General features: G+C 37.3%; 1 protein-coding gene across 7 annotated transcripts in view; it reads right to left on the bottom strand.

Annotated features, from left to right (window-relative positions):
• Positions 1 to 21043, bottom strand: part of LOC126762974 (trithorax group protein osa) — a 97621-nt gene that overhangs the window by 73426 nt on the left and 3152 nt on the right. For all 7 annotated transcript variants that reach the window (XM_050480087.1, XM_050480141.1, XM_050480107.1 and 4 more), the window contains exon 2: positions 19267 to 20269. In XM_050480087.1, the coding sequence (XP_050336044.1) occupies positions 19267 to 20166 (900 nt within the window). In that variant the 5' untranslated portion in view covers positions 20167 to 20269. The remainder of the gene's footprint in view (positions 1 to 19266; positions 20270 to 21043) is intronic.

The following is a 21043-nucleotide window of genomic DNA, read 5'->3' as shown; positions in this document are numbered from 1 at the left end:
CTGCACCAGAACAACAGCAGTAGCTTTGGTAGCGGTGATGACGAAAAACTGGATAAGCGAAGGGCGTACAAGCATAGCCGCAGGGGCGCACACAATCGACTGAAGTTAGCGCGAACCGACAAACACACACACACACTCATTCATATGTACCTGAAGGAGGTATGTATGTAAGTAGAATGCGTGTAGATGGAAATCACAAAAACACAGACATGCCGAGCCATAAGAGAAGCATGCTAACGCCAGAGCTCATGAACATGCACGAAGAAGGGTCGTTACGGTCGCAAAATCCATCAACAACAGTTTGCGCACAGATAGGCGGGGCATATGACAAACGAGGGGCGAAGTACAATCCCAAAAGGCAGTCAGGCAAACAGGCGAACGGGCAAATGGGATGACGATAACCGTTCCAAACGTTGTAATCGGACGATGGCGGTACAGAGTGCGTGGAATGCGGATAAGCTGAATAAATGCAGACACAGGCATACTCTACCAGTCAGCAGATCGACTGACTAGCTTCGCGACGAAACGACATATCGACCAACGACCGACCGTCGAAACGACCGAATTAACAAGCAAGCAACATTTGTACTCATACAAAGGTATGGCATGTGTACGGCTGAATAAGTGAGGAGCGCTTGTGCTATGGGCACGTACCATAACCTTCCACTGGGGGCGGGCTGTCGGGCGTACATAAGCTGTAACAAAGTTATGGAGCCACAGAGCAGGGCAGAGCGCGGCAAGAGAGACGCGACAACAGACTGTGTTCAACATGCGCGCATTGAACGTACTACAAAGGGAAGGTCGTAATGACTGACACACCGAACGACCGTGTGCGAAACAAACATGTGGGCTCTGTTGCGGCAAAATATTGTACGTAAGTATTAGCCAGCAAAGTTTGTAGTGGCGGCGCGTCTTGGCTTCATTTCGTTTGCTGTTAACTTTGCCGTTCTTGACATCACATTGCTGAGCCAAGAGTTTATAATTTCACGATAAAATGGTATCGCCGACGCCGCAGAAGTCCCAAAGATGCACAGGCAACCACAAGGTATATGCGAGCGAAACAGCTCAGAGATACTAAGTACGTGTCTGACGAGCGAGCTAATGCAACCTACTGACCGTACAACTGACCGACGTGCCATCGCGCGCTACAACCACGTAATTCAAAAGCAACACCATAACAAAGTTGCCGCAAGTACTGCTATGCTGTTGCCTGCCTGCCTGCCAGCCATAATGAGCGATAGACAGGCGGAACGGCAAAAGCAAAGCGCGCCGCACAGCGCAAAAAGGAGATTCATGTTCATGGCAGGACTGAAATTATTTTAATGTAGCACCAGCAAAACAAAGCAACTGCCGAGATAGCTGGTCGAGGATAGTCGAAGTGTGCTAAGAATACTCAACAGAATTCGTGGAGACCATACAAAGTAAAAAAAAAAATTGGCATGAGTAAGACGGAGCCAACTAAAACCAAACTAAAGCATGACAAGACGATAGGAGACATAGGACGGTGGGCTTTCCGTTGCCCCGTTTCGGCCGGCGAAATGAGTTGTTATGATTTTATTTTTGGGCTCGGCGAGCAACGGCAACTAACAATACCGGCTGAGGAAGCAGTCATGGGCTAGGGAAGAATTGAGGGCGGGACGCAACACAACAAATGGTACTTTTCACTGACAAAGTACCACGTTGTATATTAATAGAGCGTCACTAACGACAACCGTACGTAGCCGTGCGGCAAGAGAACGAGCTCACAAATAAAACGAAGTAAAGTAAAGCGGATAAAGTAATGGCAAACATGGTGCTTCTGATGTGTCTGAGCGCGAACTTTGTAGTATGACTGACGATGATCAAAGAGGCAGGCGGTGGTGCAGAGTCAGCGACGGCATCGTCATTTCAACATTAAAATGAGTACCAGCAAACAGACGTGCGACCGAAGCGCCCCGACCCGACGAGAGCGCCGCGTCGAACGTACAAACAAGATTGCAATGCAGAGTACTCGCGCATCTGATGTTTTAATGGAAATGGAAAAGGCAATGGAAATTAATGTAAACGACCACGATACACACGCGAGAATAAGTAAGAGTAAGTTCTATGAGGAATTGAAAATTGGGGTTGCATGGCAAGCCGAAACTCAAATACAAAGTACTAATGCAAGCTTATAGAGGGATGGGTTTGTGTGCGAATACGTTGCTGAGTGTGATGTGGCATACAAATTTCCTTTGATGTTTACGTATTACGTAGAAATGCCGATTTAGTAGGGTTTCCATTTTTTATGATTTTGATGTCCTTGTTGTTACTGTATTTGCTGATAGTAGCGGTGTTGTAACGAAACAATGATAAAACATTGAGTGAGATTAAAGTGAATTGAAGTTGATGGCGCTACAGCAGCACAATGGGAATACGGCACAAAAGTAGGCTTATTCTAGGGAGTCTAGACGGCTTTGTAGGTTAACTTTAAGTTTGATTTTAGAAGTTTTTTGAAGTGTTTGACAGTTTTTTTTTTTTTTTTGACAAACAGACAGGCCAACATATCACTACATAGGTTTCTTTGGGATTATGAAAACCTAGACTAATCATTAAATTAAATAATGAAAGCTCGGGATAAAATAACTTGGTTTATTGCTCTTATCACATTCTTTGAAATATTGTCTTTGTATGCATGCTGCCCAATTTTTCTATCAAATATAGAATAAAATGTGTGCTTTAATTACAAATCATCAGCTGAAAAAATTCTATGCACTAATATTACTATCAATATTTCAAATTTCTATTAAACTGGTATGCGCATAAAGATGTTGTTTACATTTAAATGCGTTTTAAATACAAATATAAATCTAAAGTTTATTCCAATGAAAGCTGCGGAGTTTTATTATTGATATTTTATTGTTATTGTAATAACTGCAAAAAAAAAAAACAAGATTAAATGCAATCGAACTATAAAATTTTATAAGCTTTAGTAAAACAAATGGAAGACAGCAAATATGATGGAAAATAAGATTTTAATCAATTTTAGTAAGAACTTCGTGTGAAGCAATTTATTTATGTATGTATGTGTAAATAATATTTCGCTACAAAAGTGGTTGAACACACAAAATTCAGAACAACACACTTGATGTTATAAAAATATTATTCTCAATGAAGTAAATATTATATATGTAAATTTTATAAAAAGAATATATCACTTTTTAAAAACAAGTTCAGATTGTTGGCAAAGCGTTTACTCGATATACCATCTGATCAAATTTGATACGGATTTATTCTCAGGAAAGTTGCATCCACTTATGTCAATTAGAGTGTGTTTGAAAGCCCTTTTTTACGACGCGAAAAGTTGGTCTTAATATGGAAAATAATTTAACAACGAGTTTACTTAAAATTTTGTGTTTCCAAAGTCCAAAAGTCACGACTACAAAATCGTTGGAAATTTTGCAGAAATGTTTTGGGGGGCCAAACTTTAATACGAACACAAGTACCGCAAAGCATTCAGTGAAGTCATCGAAAACTTGCCTTCTGCGAGGCATCCATACAACCTCTGTTAATCACGAAAATATCGAAAAAATTAAAGAAACAGTGCTTGAAAATCGTCGTGTTGGCATCAAAAGGTTGCAGTTGGTCTGAAAAAATTAGCCGAAACCGAAAAAACCAAAAGTCACTGAAGGCACGCAGGCCAGACGTGGCTTATAACAAATCTATGGAAAACTGGGTTAAACATTTGCCTGATTGCATTTGCTAAGGGCCTGTTTTGAAGTCAATAATAAAAACTTTTATTAAATTGGGTAGGCGAAAAAGTGGGTCATAACAAAAGAAAAAGCTAATGAAATTATGGAAAAGATTGACCAGAACCACATCGCATAAGCAGCCTTGACATCGCTAAGAAGCTTAACAATCATCATCAAAAGGTTTTGAACCATTTAAAAAAGGCTGGCTACTAAAGAGAAGCTCGATGTTTGAGTACCACAGGAATTGTCTGTGAAAAATTTAATGGACCGAATTAACATCTGCGATTCTTTGCTGAAACGAAAGGGAATCGGACCATTTCTGAAGCGAATGGTAACAGGAGACGAAAAGTGGATCGAATACGAAAATAATATGCGAAAAAGATCATGGTCCAAGCGTAATGAAGCTCAACAAATGGTCGCAAAGCAGGATTGACGCCTTGAAAACTTACGCTGAGCGTTTGATGGGATTGGAAAGGAATCATACACTATGAGCTGCTCCAGCCTGGTCGAACGATAGATTCTACTTGATTGATTCTTCATTTTACTGTCAATCTATCAATCAAGCAATCGAAAAAAACGGCCAGAACTGATCAACAGAAAGGGCTTCGTCTTGCATCAGGACAACGCTAGACCACACACATCTTAGATGACTCGGCAAAAACTGGGAGCTGGACTGGGAAGTTTTGATGCATCCACCATATACCCCTGACCTTGCACCATCGGACTACCATTTGTTTCGGTCAATGCAGAACTGCCTTAATGGATTAAAGTTGGCTTCAAGAGAAACCTGTGGAAATTACTTGTCGCAGTTTTTCGCCGAGAAACCAGAAAAGTTTTACATTGATGGAATAATGTCTCTAGCGGAAAAATGGCAAAAAGTGGTCGACCAAAATGGTACATATTTGGTTCATTAAAAGTTCATTATAAATATAAAAAAAAAGTTGAAGTTTGATTAGAAATACTAAAAACTTTTCCGACTACCCGCACACATTTACCCGGTCACATTTTATCAGATGGTCTATCACAAGACAGCAGATTGTTGTAGCGAAAAGTCCTAGTTCTTCAGAGAAAAGGCAAAGCGTCGAAAACACTAATATAAAGACTTTAAAGAGGATTATTTTGCCTTATTGAGATGTAAAATATACGAGAACCAATCTGATAGATAACAGACAACGAAAAACAATTAACGAAATACTACTCACTACAAGACAACTTATATAGGTATGTATAAGTACACATAAGTGTCGACAAGGGCATGGTAATAGCATAACTTTCATATACAATACATAGGCTAAAAGCTATTCGGCTCTGTTCATTATTATATTAAAATGGTGATAAACATGATGCCGACGTAGATGGCACGGATATTAGAGAACGATGCTGATGCTGTTAAGAGCAATGTTTAAAGCAAATACAGCAAAAATGTTAAAGCAAGCGACGAACACACTTGTAGCAAGCACTTGAAAATGCGAGCAACAGTTTAGAGTTGAAATAAAATATTGAGCTTAAGAGCTGTTGTTATTGTTATTGCTGCTACTGCTCCCACTAGCTCAACTATACGACCCAAAACCTGTACCTGCACACTCTCCACTACCCACACTTCTGCAGTTATTGCTTTTCAGCAATTTTCCTCGTATCGCATGACACATGAAAGTATAATATTTATGGTATGTATGTATGTATGCGAGTGTAGTCGTTAATGCCGGCTTTTAGCGCACGATTTTCACTTTCTTTATTACAACACCAACAAAAGTAAAAATGAATGCCTACTTTGGCAAAAGTAATAAAAATAACAAAATAAAACGTTTATGTGTATATACATATTATATAGTACATATGTAAGTATGTATGTGCTCGTGCAAGCAAAGTGTGGCACACTTTTTTGGGAGCAATTGCCGACAAAGTAAATGCAGACGCTTGTTTTTCCTGTTATGTATAAATGTTTCATACATATGTATGTATGTATATAAGTTTAGAGTTGGGGGCGCGTCAGTAACGACACACATTTTGAAGGTCAAATTTTCTGACACAAAAAGGAAACGAAACATGTTGATACGTGAAACATACACACACACACACTGCAAATCCGTGGCATAAAGCGTACAAAGCAAATCAAAAGGCAACAGTTTGTCGATTGTATTGCAAGTGAAGGAGGACAATCAGTTGGTCGAATCGTCGGTTGGCTAGGTGCATGAGTAAATGTGCGGCAGTATACCGACTTTGGTTTGTGTACTCTACTGAGGCTCACGTGCACGCAGCAGCAGCAATAGCCGAAAATATTAGCAACACTTCCGTGCCGAAAACGGCAGAGGTGCAAAACCGAGAGCGGTGCAGATGTAGCAAGGTGTTGATAGTGCGCCGTTGGTTGTTAGTTTTTGGCTGTTATGCCGACACTAACATCGACATCGACAACGACGAGGACAAGTGATTTGTGACATTAAGTGCTATCAGACAGGCAGGTTGGTTGCAACGCGCCTGCTGAGTAGTGGAGATGGCTCCCGCAAGCACTACCGCTCGATGGGGTTGTAGATAGTGAAAATGAATAGCGTAAGTGGATCAGCAATAATAATAGCAAAAACATCAAATACGCGAACCGAAACACCAGACAAGAGAAGAGATTTGAAATATGTATGTTGACGGCTACTTGGTACCCGGCAGTTATTTGCAGTTAAGCCTTTCAAATGTTCTCGTAGACATACTAGCCAACAATAATAACCAACAACAGCTTTGCGTAACAGATACTCAATGTGTTCACTAAACCATTATAGCAAACCTCCTCAATATGTATGTATGTATGTGACTCGACGGCACTAAATTGGACAAATTCTATAGATGGCGACGAGTGCTCCACTGACTTACTAGTGTTTTGACGGCAAAATGTCGGCGCTGATGACGTACGAGTAGAAATGTGCACAGACCAGAAATGCAGAATAGCAGTAAGAAACAGGAACAGCAGAGGTGTTGATACTACATTGAGATCTATGTATGTGTGTGCATTAGTATTTAGTTTACGCGCCGGCACAACATGCGTTAATCGACTAGCCAACCAGACGGCTGTGGTGGCGAAAACACTGATGTACCCGTGTAGTTACGACATGTATGTATGTTTGTAAGCATGTTTACTGTCGGTGAGTATGACCGAAATAACCAAAGCAACAGTGCAATAAAAACAACAATAAGAGGTTCCATTGATAGCAATGACTAGGCTAGGCACACAGTCAAATGCATACATATAACAACATACTTGCCGAACATCGCAATTGAAAGCTTCGAGTGGCGAGCCTATAAAGTCGATGGAAGCATTTAACCAAACCGACAACGGTGGCACACATAACCCACAGCGTTATGGCGCAGGAAGCAGACAACGGGACACAGTGGCAACGTACTCAAACAAAGCTTTGGACTTTAGTATTTGTATAAGGTGCTTACAAGCATGTGTTTGTATAAATATTGCAATTTCCCATTGAGATTTATGGTAAGGTTAGCCAACTATGTGCGCCTCGGTCGTATGCAAAACCGAATATTGCTAATTTGTATGTGAATAACCTCTGCAAATATATATGTATTGGTGGCACAACAATGGTTAATAGTTTAATTTTGTTCCGCATTTCTATCTGCTTCTGTTGGCAGAACGAATCTCTGTTAATCCGTTGTGGCACCAGAACGCTCTCACGGCTGAAGAAGTCTTTCATAACAAAATATAATAATTTTTCGTGTTGTATTATCATATTTAGTTCAATATGTCAATGCAATATGCCGTTTTTAAGGTTTATGGTCACTGTAGAACTTTCTCAAAAAATAGTTATTTCTTTGTTTTCGCTTTAAAAATGCTTCATGGTCATGAAAATAAGTTTCAAGTTGATTTGTAGCGAAGAAAATTTTTTCAAACGACGAGCATAAGTCCGTTTCAGCTATGGTTATATGTGAAACTTTATTATTTATCCAGTTGGCGTGGTAAATAACTTTGACAATTTTCAAATTTTGAGATTATCTTTAGAATTGCATTTAGATTAGAGGCACATAGGATGATTGAATAAATTAGGTTGGGTTGGATCGATCCAAATTTCAACAATTACATTTACAAATACTGTTTTGGATAAGAGAATTGTATCAAATATTGAGGAAATGGCGCTTAATAGTAAACATTGAGACATCACAGGCCAAGCAGAATTCATAAATCAAGATGATACGACAATTTCAACTTAGGCTGCAACCAAACGATAAATTCAAACCTCAAGAGAAATCTGAACAGCAGAAATATTATATTCAGTTAAATTCTCCAGGAAAAAGAAACTTCGGAGACCCTATAAAATATACAGCCATGGACACATAAATAGCACACATCTGAATCCCATATTAATTCTAATTTTTTTTTAATCCTAAAGTAGCTGAACAATAAAAATTTGGTATGTATCTACTTGTCACTATTATGAGGCTCATTTCCCTGCATAAAAATACTGTTTATTTTCTATTAAATTTTGTACGCGACAATTTTATTGCGTATAGTGTTGATTTGAGGTGGACACATAAATAGCACATTTTTAAGTTCGTACTTTTTTTTTAATTTTGTGTGAGGTTCTCGCATATTTTTAATTTAATTCTGCGAATATATAATTATTTCATCGATATTTCGTTAAAATGAGAAGGAAAAAAACATTCCACGCCGGAAAAGGGAGTCCTTATATCCAATATGAGCAAAAAAGGAAAAGATCCTGTCAAAATTGCTAAAATAATATATTGCTCTCCAAAAATGTTATAAAATGATATTTATGCAACAAAACAGACCCACCTTGTGTCAATAAAAAGATACCAAGAAAACCAGGACCACGTAAATCCGATATTTGTGTTGACAAAGACATAGTACGGAAGAGCAAAGCGGATCCTTTTAAGACAACCAGAGAAATTATGATCGAAATTAATGACGAATATGGTGTGGACGTGTCCAGAAAGCTTGTAGGAAGACGACTCAACTTATCTCAACTTTTTGGACAAATTACCAGCAAGAAACCACTCCTGTCAAAACGCCACATCAAAATTCGACTGGCATTTGGAAAGGCCCACGGAGACAAACCAGCACAATTTTGGAAGAACGTGTTTTTGAGCGACAAAACCAAGATAAATAGGAAGGTTCTAGTTGGAAAATCATTTTTACGTCGTCCACAAGGTCAATCCCTTAAACCTAGGTGTACCAAAAAAACCATTAAGTATGGCTGTGGAAGTATCATGGTCCGGGGCGTGTTTTCATGGCATGGCATTGTGCCAATTGTTCGAATAAGTGGTAAAATGGACCAGTTTTAGTATTTGGATATATTGAAAAATAAAATGTATTTCAATCCATGCCCATAAACTGGACATTTATGCAAGACAATGATCCGAAACACACCGCAACGATAGTAAAGTATGATCTCGGCAATAAAAAATATAAAATTTATGAGTGGCCTGCGCAAAACCTAAACCTGAAACCAATAGAAAATTTATGAATTGATATAAAGTTCAAAATAGCAAGCAAAAAAATTCAAAAATTTTGATGATTTATGGGCTGGAATTGAGGAGCCTTGGTATTCAATCCCAAAGAAACGATATCAAGAACTGGTGGACAGCATGCAGAAAAGATGTGAGCGGATGCTTAAAAATGGTGGATATTGTACAAAATACTAACGAAATGAACAATCTTTTGCAATTTTTTAATAATTTTTATAAATTTTTGTACCTTTTTTTAAGCCCCTTTTCAGATTGTGCTATTTATGTGTCCAAGCTGTCATATAGGATATTGATGTTTTCGTCTTTTTTTGGCAATAATAAAATATTTATTATTTCAGTGTTATAGTTATATTAAAGTGAATAATTTTTAAAATAAAACGCATTCCTCTTTAAATCCGTAAGTGATAAACCTAAGGAATAAATAACTGTTTTCTTATTTGATGACCAAGTGTGCTATTTATGTGTCCATGGCTGTATGTACATACATACAAGGGGCGTTCCAAAGTAAAAGACAGTATGCCGGTGCAAGCCTTTTGAATGACCTCTACGTCTGCATAACGCTTTCCTTTCATGGGCAAATACATTTTTCCGAAAAGGAAGAAGGCGCACGGGCCATATCAGGTGAATACGGGGAGTGGTTAATGGTTAAAATGTAATTTTTGGTCAAATAATAGTTCTTCGAATGTTGGATTCTGAGCAATTTTGGTCGTCTGTCAATTTGTGCGGAACAAACCGTACACACACCTTTCGTAAGTCCAAATGTTCGGTCGAAATGCGATAAATCGATGTTTTGGAGATGTTCAATTCCATTTCCATGAATTTTAATTATGATTTCGGCTGATTTTTGTTGAATTCACGCACAGTTTCGATGGAACTTCCAGTGATCACGGATTTTGATTGGCCCAAATGTTGATCTTCATTTATGTCCTCACGACCACTTTGAAAACGTTGAAACCACTCGTGCACTCTGCTACGGGATAGGCAATCATCGTCATAAACTTGTTTCATCAATTGAAACGTTTCGGTAAAACTTGTACCAATTTTGTTCGAAGCTCATTTTCGCACCGATAACACAAACATACTGACACTTAAAACGCAATAACTTCACTTCCAATCGATGAAATGTCATGAAATTCTCACTGGACAATCGATAAAGGTAGCAAATTCTAACGCACCAGTCGACATATGTATATGTAGATGGCGCCACCAGGGGTCGCTAGATTCAAAAAGTCCTGTTTACTTTGGAAAGAACCTTGTATGTATGTAGTACACAAATTATGAATGTAACGATACTTATAGCTCTCAATTTTTGAGAAGTCGATTAAAAAATTTACACACAACCTTTTCCTCCCAAGAAACTACTAATTTTTCAGAACCAACAATATCAAACCACTATAGCATATTGCTGTCATACAAACTGCTCTATCAAAATCAAATTCTTGTATTGAAAACTTTTCCATTTGATCAGATATATTCACGAAATTTAGCATGGATTATTGTCCGAGGCAATGATACAATATCTTCGAGCAAATTGTTCAGATCGAACCAATAAAGCATAAAGCTACCATACAAGCCGAACGATAAAAAAAAGTTTTTATAGGGAAAATATTTATTTGTGAAGAGTGCAATTTCAGTTAACGTTTTTCCTTTTTAATTATTCATTCGTGCGTAATACAACGAAGGTAAGTTTTAAATTTCGCTTGAATGCTTTTCAATTTTGCGTTCAAGCATAAATTTATTTTTCTAGTGCCTACCACCGAGTGCCACAAAAAGCAATCAAGCATAAAATATCGAGCATGAAATCAGCGTGATAAGGGATAATTGACGAAAACAACCTAATATTCAAGCCGCTGCTAACCTAGCCGCCTATTCTCCCTGTTGTTGGAAAATAGTTCAACAACTTAAGCTTGCATAAAAAATAGTGTTACGAGGTTTTGCTTGATTCGTGCATATTTAAAGGTTTTAAACATAGTACACTCGCATACAATATTTCCAAAAGTTGTCCAATTGGTTCTCTACATAGCCAGAAGTTTTGCATTAAATCAAGCAATATACAGCAAGTTACGAAATATATACATTTTTACATGGCAATTTACACATAAAGGTTCCTTCCCCCACGATGATGCAGCTCAGCTGTTTTTTACGTAACAAGTAAAACAAGAACAGACTCTCCGAATGGCCTTGAACTTCATTTAATGGTTTCGCGCACAAACCAAAAAGTACGACGAAAAAATAAATGCGAAGAAACCACCAACAAGCAAAGAGGCAATGAACCAACCAACTTCTCGACCGACTGACAAAGCAGCAACATAAAAAAATGTAAATATGTGAACATAATAGCGCAAGTGAGTACATTTCAACAAACTCATACCTTTACTATGTAAAGATGTACATACATATGTTTACGGCAGTGACGTCGCTGACGTTGGCTATAGTGCTAGGTATGTACATACATATGTATATGTTTGAGGTATGAGAATGGCATTGACGCCGATGATGGTGCAGACACATTCGACGTCTGTGAAACGGTACTATTTGCGACACACACAACTCTACAGTCTTTAAAGTTTGCGAAAAATCCACTACATCCATGTATACATTTGTGTGACTGTGAGTGGAAATGGGCAGCCGCAGTGACGCGCAGGTGTCGTTTTAAGAAGTGGCATAATGCGGTAACGCAGCACGCGCCAAAGAAGAAAAGCTTTAAATTTTAAATTTGGTGTTTGGGCTGGAAGGCAGGCACACGCCAACCAAAAACCGAAATAGTATGTATGTATAAACAAGAACAAATAACAAAGTATGATTTTGGTGGCATGCCACAGAGTATCTACATACATACATATAAACATTATAAAGCCCTTTGGTTTTTTTGACATACATACATACAATGGATATACATTTACTGTATTCATATCTGTAGAATTCATTTGTCAGCACTGTAAAAATACAAGACGGAAATCAACACAGCCCAGTTTGATATCCTTGTTAATTCTTCTTTACCATCGTAATATTCGCTTGGTTCTTTGTTCTTTTTGTTATCTTGTTGTTGTTGTTACTGCACGGCATTGCTGTTCGGTTGGACTTCAACCTGTCTGTCCACTTTGCAGTTTTTTATCTCCTTTAAAACATTTCTTCAGCGCGTACATTTTTATATGTTATTTATATTTATTATATGGGGCTATACTTCCTCTTTGTGTACATATTCTTCGCCTACCATTCATTCTTGTGCAAGTGGCGCCAGTTTGTCTACCCAGTGGCACACCACAGCCCAAACCATGCGTCAGGAAGGCATCAACAGCACCGTCATCCGATAATAAAGGCCACAACAACAATAACAAAATAAAATGCAACAACAAAGGCGCGTGAGTACTCACATTACCGTTGTTTCATTCATTAATACGAATTTTTCTGTTCCGTAGTTTTTTCTTATGTGCGTTTTTCTGTTTTGGTCTGTTTTTATTTACATTTTCTCTTCGATTTGTTTTATTTATCATATATAATGCCGGCTTGCATGCATATATGCATGTATGTATGTATGCGAACTTTCATGTCGTCTACCAGACTACCATTCATTGCAAGACAACCCAGCCTGCCAAAGTGTGCGTTTGTATGTTTGTCTGTCAACGCCGGTTAATTCTCTGCCGCGACCTGATTGCTTTTAGGCACATACATACGTACGTACATTCGTATAGATGATTGTGTGTCGATATGTATGTGAGTATGTACATATGTATTTTAGTTATGCGCACATATTTGATTGTTTATACCTTTGACTGCTCAAAGTCCATTGACTCAATCGTTTGCAAAAACAACAAAGAAAAACAAAAACAATCTATGCAAACTTATATCTTAACGTTGCTGATTGCTGTTGTTATTGTTGTGGCTATTTGTGCCACCAACGTCACATCACATAGTCACACTTGTTTGAATGAAATTTAAATTCAGCACATTTAATGACTTCGGCACACACTTATGTACATAAGCATAGATACATATGTACATGCATGCCATATAAATTGCTTTGTCTCAATAGATTTTGTGTTAATTTCTATTTTTTCTTGCTTAACCATTAGCGCGTACTCACGCAACGGTCGCTTTATTGTATATTTCAATATTTATTTTTAGATTCTTTCACTTCTTTAACTGAATGGCGCATTATACAATTTATTGCATCAAATATGTGTCTTCGTCATTATTAAATTAGGTTTGGGGTGAAATCCACCTGTGAATTTCAACAAATTGTTTTTTTTTTATGTCGAAAGTATATTTGTTTTAGAATATTTGAAGTTGATACGGCAAAGTTTCGGAGATATGAGTTCAAGAATTTTTTAACTCCTCCAAACGTTGTTTTTAGAGTAGGTGACGAACCTTTCTTCGAAACGGCTGTACCGATCGACTTGAAATTTTCAACCGACCTTATTAGAAATACATATTTGTTAGGTAATGGTAATGATCGAAGGAATAAGATTCTAATATTAATTTTGATTTTTTAAGTCACTCTAAAGTATAGATTTTTTCACAAAAACGACTTTTTTGGGAAGTCCCCATTTTGTCGAAATCGAAAGTTAACTTGTATTTCGATCATTACCTGTATTCATCTATGGTAATATTTTTTTTTTGTTTTGGATTTGAGCCGAAAAAATTTTCCCACCGGCAGACGCCCTTTTTCGCAGATCCTCCTGGCCTGGAAATTGGTTGCGAGATCAAGTAAACCGAAAATCTTTCAAAATAAATACGCGATTATTGGATTCTGTAAATGTATGCCTCTTAATAAAATGTTTTTACAAAACACCCATTTTTCCGAGTTGCAAGTGGGTATAACTCTTTAAGACAAATACTCGTTACTGTTATTGCATACAAATATTCCTATTTAAATGTTTGTGCTTTTTCCTAAATTTCGAAAATTTGATTGGAAGTACATATGTATGTATATGTATGCCGAAGCGACTTCCAATTATATACATATGTATGTATATATGTAGTATGCAGTATGTTCGTAAATATTTAGAGATATGCGTATTTTCGCCCAACTGTGTTCATTTCACTAAGCAGCGGCAAGCACCCGTTTCTTATTGTTTGTTCTTCCTGTTTTTTTTTCTTCAATGCACAGCTGGTACTTCCTCTACTTTTCTCGCACTTCCTCTTCTGCAACTCAATTAGTTGTTTCCGCTTCAACAGGCTTAACGTGTTTACTTTTTAAATGGCGTGGTCTTCTTACACTTTGTTCCACGCATATTAGGACTGATTTCTTTCGTCATAGAGTTTATGCTCTCCTTGAAATCGCCTTGTGTGTTTAGCTGTCATTCGTAGATAAATATACTTAAATCTAAAATTTAGGTATATTTCAGTCTCGAGAAAATATTTACTATTAAATGTGACGGTGTTTTTTCAGTTGAAAGTCGCAAAGTCGGATGCTGATGTAAATATTATTTATTTGCAAACTTTGATTTTGATAAAATAACAATCGTTCGACCCTATACTTTGAAAAGCGTCATGCTTGAATGTATGTACATATGCTAACTAGCTCATAAGTTTTTAAGATATCGATCTGATCTTTCTTTTCTCATCAAGATGTTGCTCACTTGATGAAATAACCAATATTGAACTAATATAACACATATCTGCGATACAAACTGACAAACCGAAACCAAATTTGGAAACTTTTTGATTTGTCAAGATATCTTGACGAAATTTAGCAATGACTATTGTACAGGGTGACGCAAAAAGCATATACTTTCAATCGGACTACTATAGAATATAGCTGCCAAACAAAACTGACCGGTCAAAGTCAAGATAAATAGCTTTGGATACGAAATGCACCTGGGCATTGATTTGGAAAGAAAAACATTTAAAACAGTGACTTACAGCTATTATTAGAATGATATTGAGCTAACCGTGTCTACTTCAACCTCAGACAAAATGCCGTGCAAGTGCAAGTCGTTGTCGTAGATATGTATACATATTAATTTTTTGTGTCTATCGACCGCAAAATAAAATGAGGGCAATGTGACGCTTGCCACTGTGGTAATGTTATTTGTTATTTTTTTTTTATAAGATTTCACTTTTTGTTGTGGGCCTTTTGTTTTTGTTATATTTTTGCATCATTCGTGCACAGCCGGTGCTCGAGCTCGTAATAGTATTACAATGCTGCAGCACACAATTGTTCTGTTTGAAACGAGGCAAAAACGGTCGCGTAACGATAACACCAACAACAACAATAATAAATGTGAAAACAAAAATAGCAAATGAAATGTTTTATTCTACGATTTTACAAGTTTTGTGCAATGCGGCAGCGATGCCGCAGTCTTAAAGCCTTTTGTATGCGCTTGTGTGTTGCTACATATGTATGTATAGGAGGTACAACGGTAGAGGCCAGAGTGAGGGAGAAGCGAGAGGGGCGTTTTTAATGATGCGCCTTGTTGCATTGCATTGGTGGTGACTGCAGTGACTTCTTGGCGATGCGCTCCTCACTACGTTTTCTATGTTTACCACTTCCTTCCTTTTGCATTATTTTATTGCTTGTTTGTGCATTTTTTTAGTTTCTCACAGTTATTTCGAGACATTCTTTATTTTCTGGGTCATAACAGTTTAAATATACACACGTTTGTTCGATTCTCGCCTTTGTTGTTGAAATTTACCATGCTACTCACTTGTAAAAAACAAAAGTAACATTGCTACAGCTGTGTAAGCAATGTGCGATTGTATTAAGAAGGAAGGATACTGTAGTTACAATTTTAACAAGTAATTTTAATATCTCCTGGACGTATACATATAGTACATACAAAACTAAAATTTTATTTGCTGCGTTTTTAACAAATCGGAAATTTTGTATTTTTTCCTTTCTCCCCAAGAAGCTGCTCATTAGTCGGAGCCGCCAACATCGGAACACTATTCCAGCTGACATACAGCTGACATACAGCCTGGACAATCAAAATTAAAAAAATAGTTCTTGTATGGAAAGCTTTTCTTGTTTTGAAAGGAATTGGCATAAAAATGGATGAAGTAAGCTTGATGCATAAATCTTCTACAGCTGCTTGAAATCGGAATTTTTGTGCATCAAAGGGTATTAATCTAAACACACACATGTAAACATATTTTTGTACATATAAATATATAAGTATACATTTGTCAATTGAATTGCTGAAAATTGACACTTAATAACAAAATAATATCCCAACACCTCAGCCCTAAACTCTTCAATGACAAACATTATGCCCATAAAATAGAATAACCTACATACATACATATGTATGTACTATATGAAAATATATGTACAAATGCACGCACTCATATTGTGTTTGAATTTTTTGTGAGCGCAAAGAAAAAAAATTAAAAAATAAACAAACGTCTGGTAGGCACGTCAAATCAACCGAGATGAGTTACCGCAACAATAACAACATTGTACGAAAATTTAACTAATATATCTACATACATATACACATACATACATAGAGCACCACAAGGCTCTATGCGATAATAAAGTCTACAATATGGTATACACTTTTATGTTTTGACTACATTCTGCACGTTTTAGTGTTATTTTGCCACCACTTTTTAAGTAAAAACAGAAACGTGTTTGGCACGTGCGTTTAAATACATAAAGTAATTTCACTTTCTTTAGTCAAGTGATTCAGAAGACTAACAGGTATATTGTATATGTATCAAGCTATAACTCGAACTAGAGTCACATCCATTTGAGCACTGTACTGAAAACTCTTACCAAAATACAAACCACAAGCTAAAAAAGTTTTTCAAAATTCTGAACAGAAGTTGTGTTACAAAGAGTGGCGCATACACAGAGGTAAAGCCAATAATATACATACAACGTTTTCGGTCGGAACAATAACAACAACAAATATACAAAACATACATATATACATAGTAATAGATGGTTTGTATACTTATGCAGCTTTAGTCATATAAGTCTTGAGACTTTCCAAAATCTGGCAAAAGCACATAAATTTAATAGTGTGAAATTATTTAGTTATTTTATTTTTTGCAAGGGTAGTTAAAATTAATTGTCTTAAAACAAACAAAACTCCATATCAACTGTAGCTAACTCACATTTCTTATGTTATACGCAAATTAAATTCCCACAATTCAGCATCCACTTATTTCAAATCAAGCGGTGCTACAGCTATCACTGTAAACAATTAAAGAAGTATAAAGCTAATAGCTGCAGAGCAAAGAAAGTTCCTACACAATGTCCACGCACATAAAGAGTTGTCTATATTGCGGAGATTAACAATAACAACAACCACAGCCGGCAAATATGTACATATGTATGAAGCAACCAAATCGGTTTAGCTGTATAGATAGCAGTGCGCTTGGAGGCAAAACAATACCAGGCACCCAAACAAAAAAAAAAGTGGAGCAAAAATACTTCATCGTATATATACTTAAATAACGTTTGTATGAATGCATATGTATGTAAGTGAATAAGTATGCCAGCCAGTCACCATAAGCGCAGTCACTCCACCTCCACCTCCTGTCAATGGTGGTACACTTTTACCATCTTTGTATCCCTTTAAATCGTGGCTGAAATTGAACTGATGCCGGTTGAAATGTTGTCTGGCTTTAAATGGCTTGGCCTGTTTACTCCACTAGCACACTCTCAACTTAACTTGAACCTTAAAGATTTTATATCACATTTTGTTGTGTGCCTTTTTGATGTGAATGAAGGCTGTGTTATTGTTGTTGGTTGGGTAAAAGATGCCGCCGCGCCGGTTGATGTTTTCCGTTTTTTTTTATTATTTCATTCATGAAAACGACAAACGTTTATTGACACACTTTTGTACACATGTACCTTTATATACATATTTACGGTGGCAAGTGCTGTGCATACACGAGGACTATGCAAAAACAAAAACACAAAATATTTAGCGCTCTATATTTGCCCGTGTGTATGTTGGCAAGATTGTCTTATATCATATGGTCTGTATGTCAATTTGTATGGTACAAAATAGCATGTAAGGTGACGTTGACCGTTGAACAGCCCAACTAGGCACGCGTTTGTGCATATGTACGCTTGTTTGTAAGTACATGTCTATGGGTAATTGTATTCGAACGACTATATCCGTCCTTACTAGTACCCACGTAAAACAAATTTTCATACTATTATGTAAGTATGTTTGTATTTATTTATTTATATCTGCATTTACATACATATGAATCTATCTGTGTATAGATGTAGTTGCATATTTATACACTCTGTGGATTGTTTGTTTTCCTTTTGATTTCTGTTCGTATTATAAATACTCTTTTATATTTTTTGTTGTGATTATTTTGTTTACCAGTTGTTGTTGGCCGTGCCATGTTGCCCTTGCTGATGATTTAAGGCGGCAAATTTTACTCAACTCGAACGACAGTATGAATGAATAAAACGCGAGGGTACGACTCGACGTATTTTTACATATTTGAATACATACCTACATACACTGTATATTTATGAATGTACAAGTGTATATGCACATAAATATAAATAGCGTTGGCATGAGTAAGCGTTTGGGATACCCCAACTAGAAAAGCATCATGCTAGTCGTTTATTGTTTGTAGACATACAAACATTTTTTCTAAATTCCGCCGGTTGTTTTAGTCAGGTGAAGTGTTCTTTGGGTACTTAAAGGTTTAACTAATATTTTCTACGATAAATATAACAAAACTTCTGAGGAATGGATTAAATCATTGTGCACCTTTCCACATAAATTAAAACTTCAAAAACATTTCTACCCAATCAATCATGTAGAATTAAAACTACAATAGTTCTTATGTTTTCATAAGGCATTACGGTGATTGTAGTGAATTATCGAAGGATAAATCTGTAAAACATTGTTGCAAAGTACCGGAACCCTTTGAGAACTCCGGGCCTATGAGGAATTGGTTTTGAACTTCCCCCTCCCTTCTTCACTGGTGGCATAGTATTGTAGGTTAAACCTACGATTTAGCCAATAAAACGCAATGAAATGCTATAACTGCAAAAATAGGGCGCATGTTCGACTACCAAAGGGCTTTCATTTAAACAATTATGTAAATGTTACTAAGCTTTATATTTTATATAATTTCTCTCTGCACTTACCGGTGGTGGCGTTCGATAGGCCTGCGACGGTCCTAATTGTGGGCTATATGGACGTGGTGGTGGCGCCCAACCTTGTTGCGCTCCATATGGTTGATGTGGTGGAGGAGGCGGTCCATGTGGTCCGCCTTGTTGTTGCTGTTGCGCCACTTGTTGCTGCTGTTGTGGATCATAACTATTTGCGTAACGATGTTGTGGCGGCGGCGGTGGATGCGACGATTGTAATAAAGAATTTAATGTGGGGGTAGGACCTTGCGGTGGCTGCCCGGGAATATATCGTTGCTGTGGTGGTCGACTGGGAGAGGCTATACCACCACCCGGTCCAGACGGCGGTCCTGGTTGTTGTTGTGGTTTGCCTCCAGGAGGCGGCTGTTGCATAGGCGAATGCCCATAGCGGTATGGATCAATATTTGGATCTGGATGATGATAACGTCCGTAAACGGGATGGTGCCCACCAGTAGGTGGTGGTGGTGGTCCACCCAAAGAACCTTGTCCGTATTCATCTTTTTGTGGATGCTCACCGGGGTTTTGTGGGACTCCAGGGCCTCCGGGGCCACTCTGCTGGTGAGACAAATGTTGTTGCGGATGCTGCTGTTGGTGCATATGATAATGTGATATTGCAGCGACTGGATCACTACCAGGTGGTCCATATGAATGCGGAATTGTATGTTGTTGTTGATCACTACCGTTATTAGGTGCCGGTGGACCTCCACTGGGTGGACCACCGCCTATGGCTGAATTAAGTGTAGCTGGACCACCTGGGACACCAGCACCTGGCCCACCATTACCGCTATTACCAGTACTGCCAGATCCAACTGGACCACTGGGTCCGCTTGGTGGGCCTACCCCTCCTCCGCCAGCTGCACCACCCTGCCCAGAGGGTGATTTTATTTTCTCATTCATTACTTATTTGACTCAATCCCAGGTGTATATAATTTTTGCAGTTGCTGTTGTAAGAGGCTTCTAGTTTCCGTCAACGGCCGCTGCAACTGCACTGCTGAGTTATCTGTGATAAAAATTAAAGTTTAAGAGAATGTAAAATTTGGGAATAAATTTGAAAAGAAGAAACTTAGTTTATAATAGACATATTTGTTTACAAAACAGTCCTGAAATTATCGTGCTAATTACCACAAATTATATTTCTTTTATATCAGAATAATGACAGAAAGGAGAATGCGTGATGACGTAAACGCGCATGGAACGACCGATATTAATTATGAACTTTCGAGACTATTGCTCAAAACACAAAATAAAATATTGCAAATGTTTTACATAAAGAAATAGCAATTTATACATGTATGAAGAAATTTTGAATTTAATAATGAATTATCAAATGTATACTGCATATGTCCGTTCGTACCACCGTATCTCATAAATTTGAAAAAGTATTTTGAAATGAAAAAGTTTATGTTAATTATATACATATGTATGTACATGATCAAGTATCTGGATCCTAGAACGTAAAAATTTGTTGACCAAATTTAATATTTTATTTGCAAATTGAATCAAAAACACTAAGTGATGACATTAAATAACGGGGAGTTAGTACATATTTATGACAGTAGTTTGACCGTTCAAAATAAAAGACATATGTATGTATATAGTATATCAATTTACCTAAACAAAGATATTATGTATATATTTTATATAATTACTGTGCGAGATAAATAATATTAATAAGCTTTGCTTGTTCTTGAATTTTACTTGAACTAAATGAAAACTGGTAACTTAATATTTAATGGTAAGTATAAAATATATGTATCTCTGGAAATCATTTTTC

Source organism: Bactrocera neohumeralis, chromosome 2, assembly GCF_024586455.1.
Source record: "Bactrocera neohumeralis isolate Rockhampton chromosome 2, APGP_CSIRO_Bneo_wtdbg2-racon-allhic-juicebox.fasta_v2, whole genome shotgun sequence".
NCBI lineage: Eukaryota > Metazoa > Arthropoda > Insecta > Diptera > Tephritidae > Bactrocera > Bactrocera neohumeralis.
The sequence above is the reverse complement of the archived record's forward strand: the minus strand, read 5'-3'. Positions and strand labels throughout refer to the sequence as shown.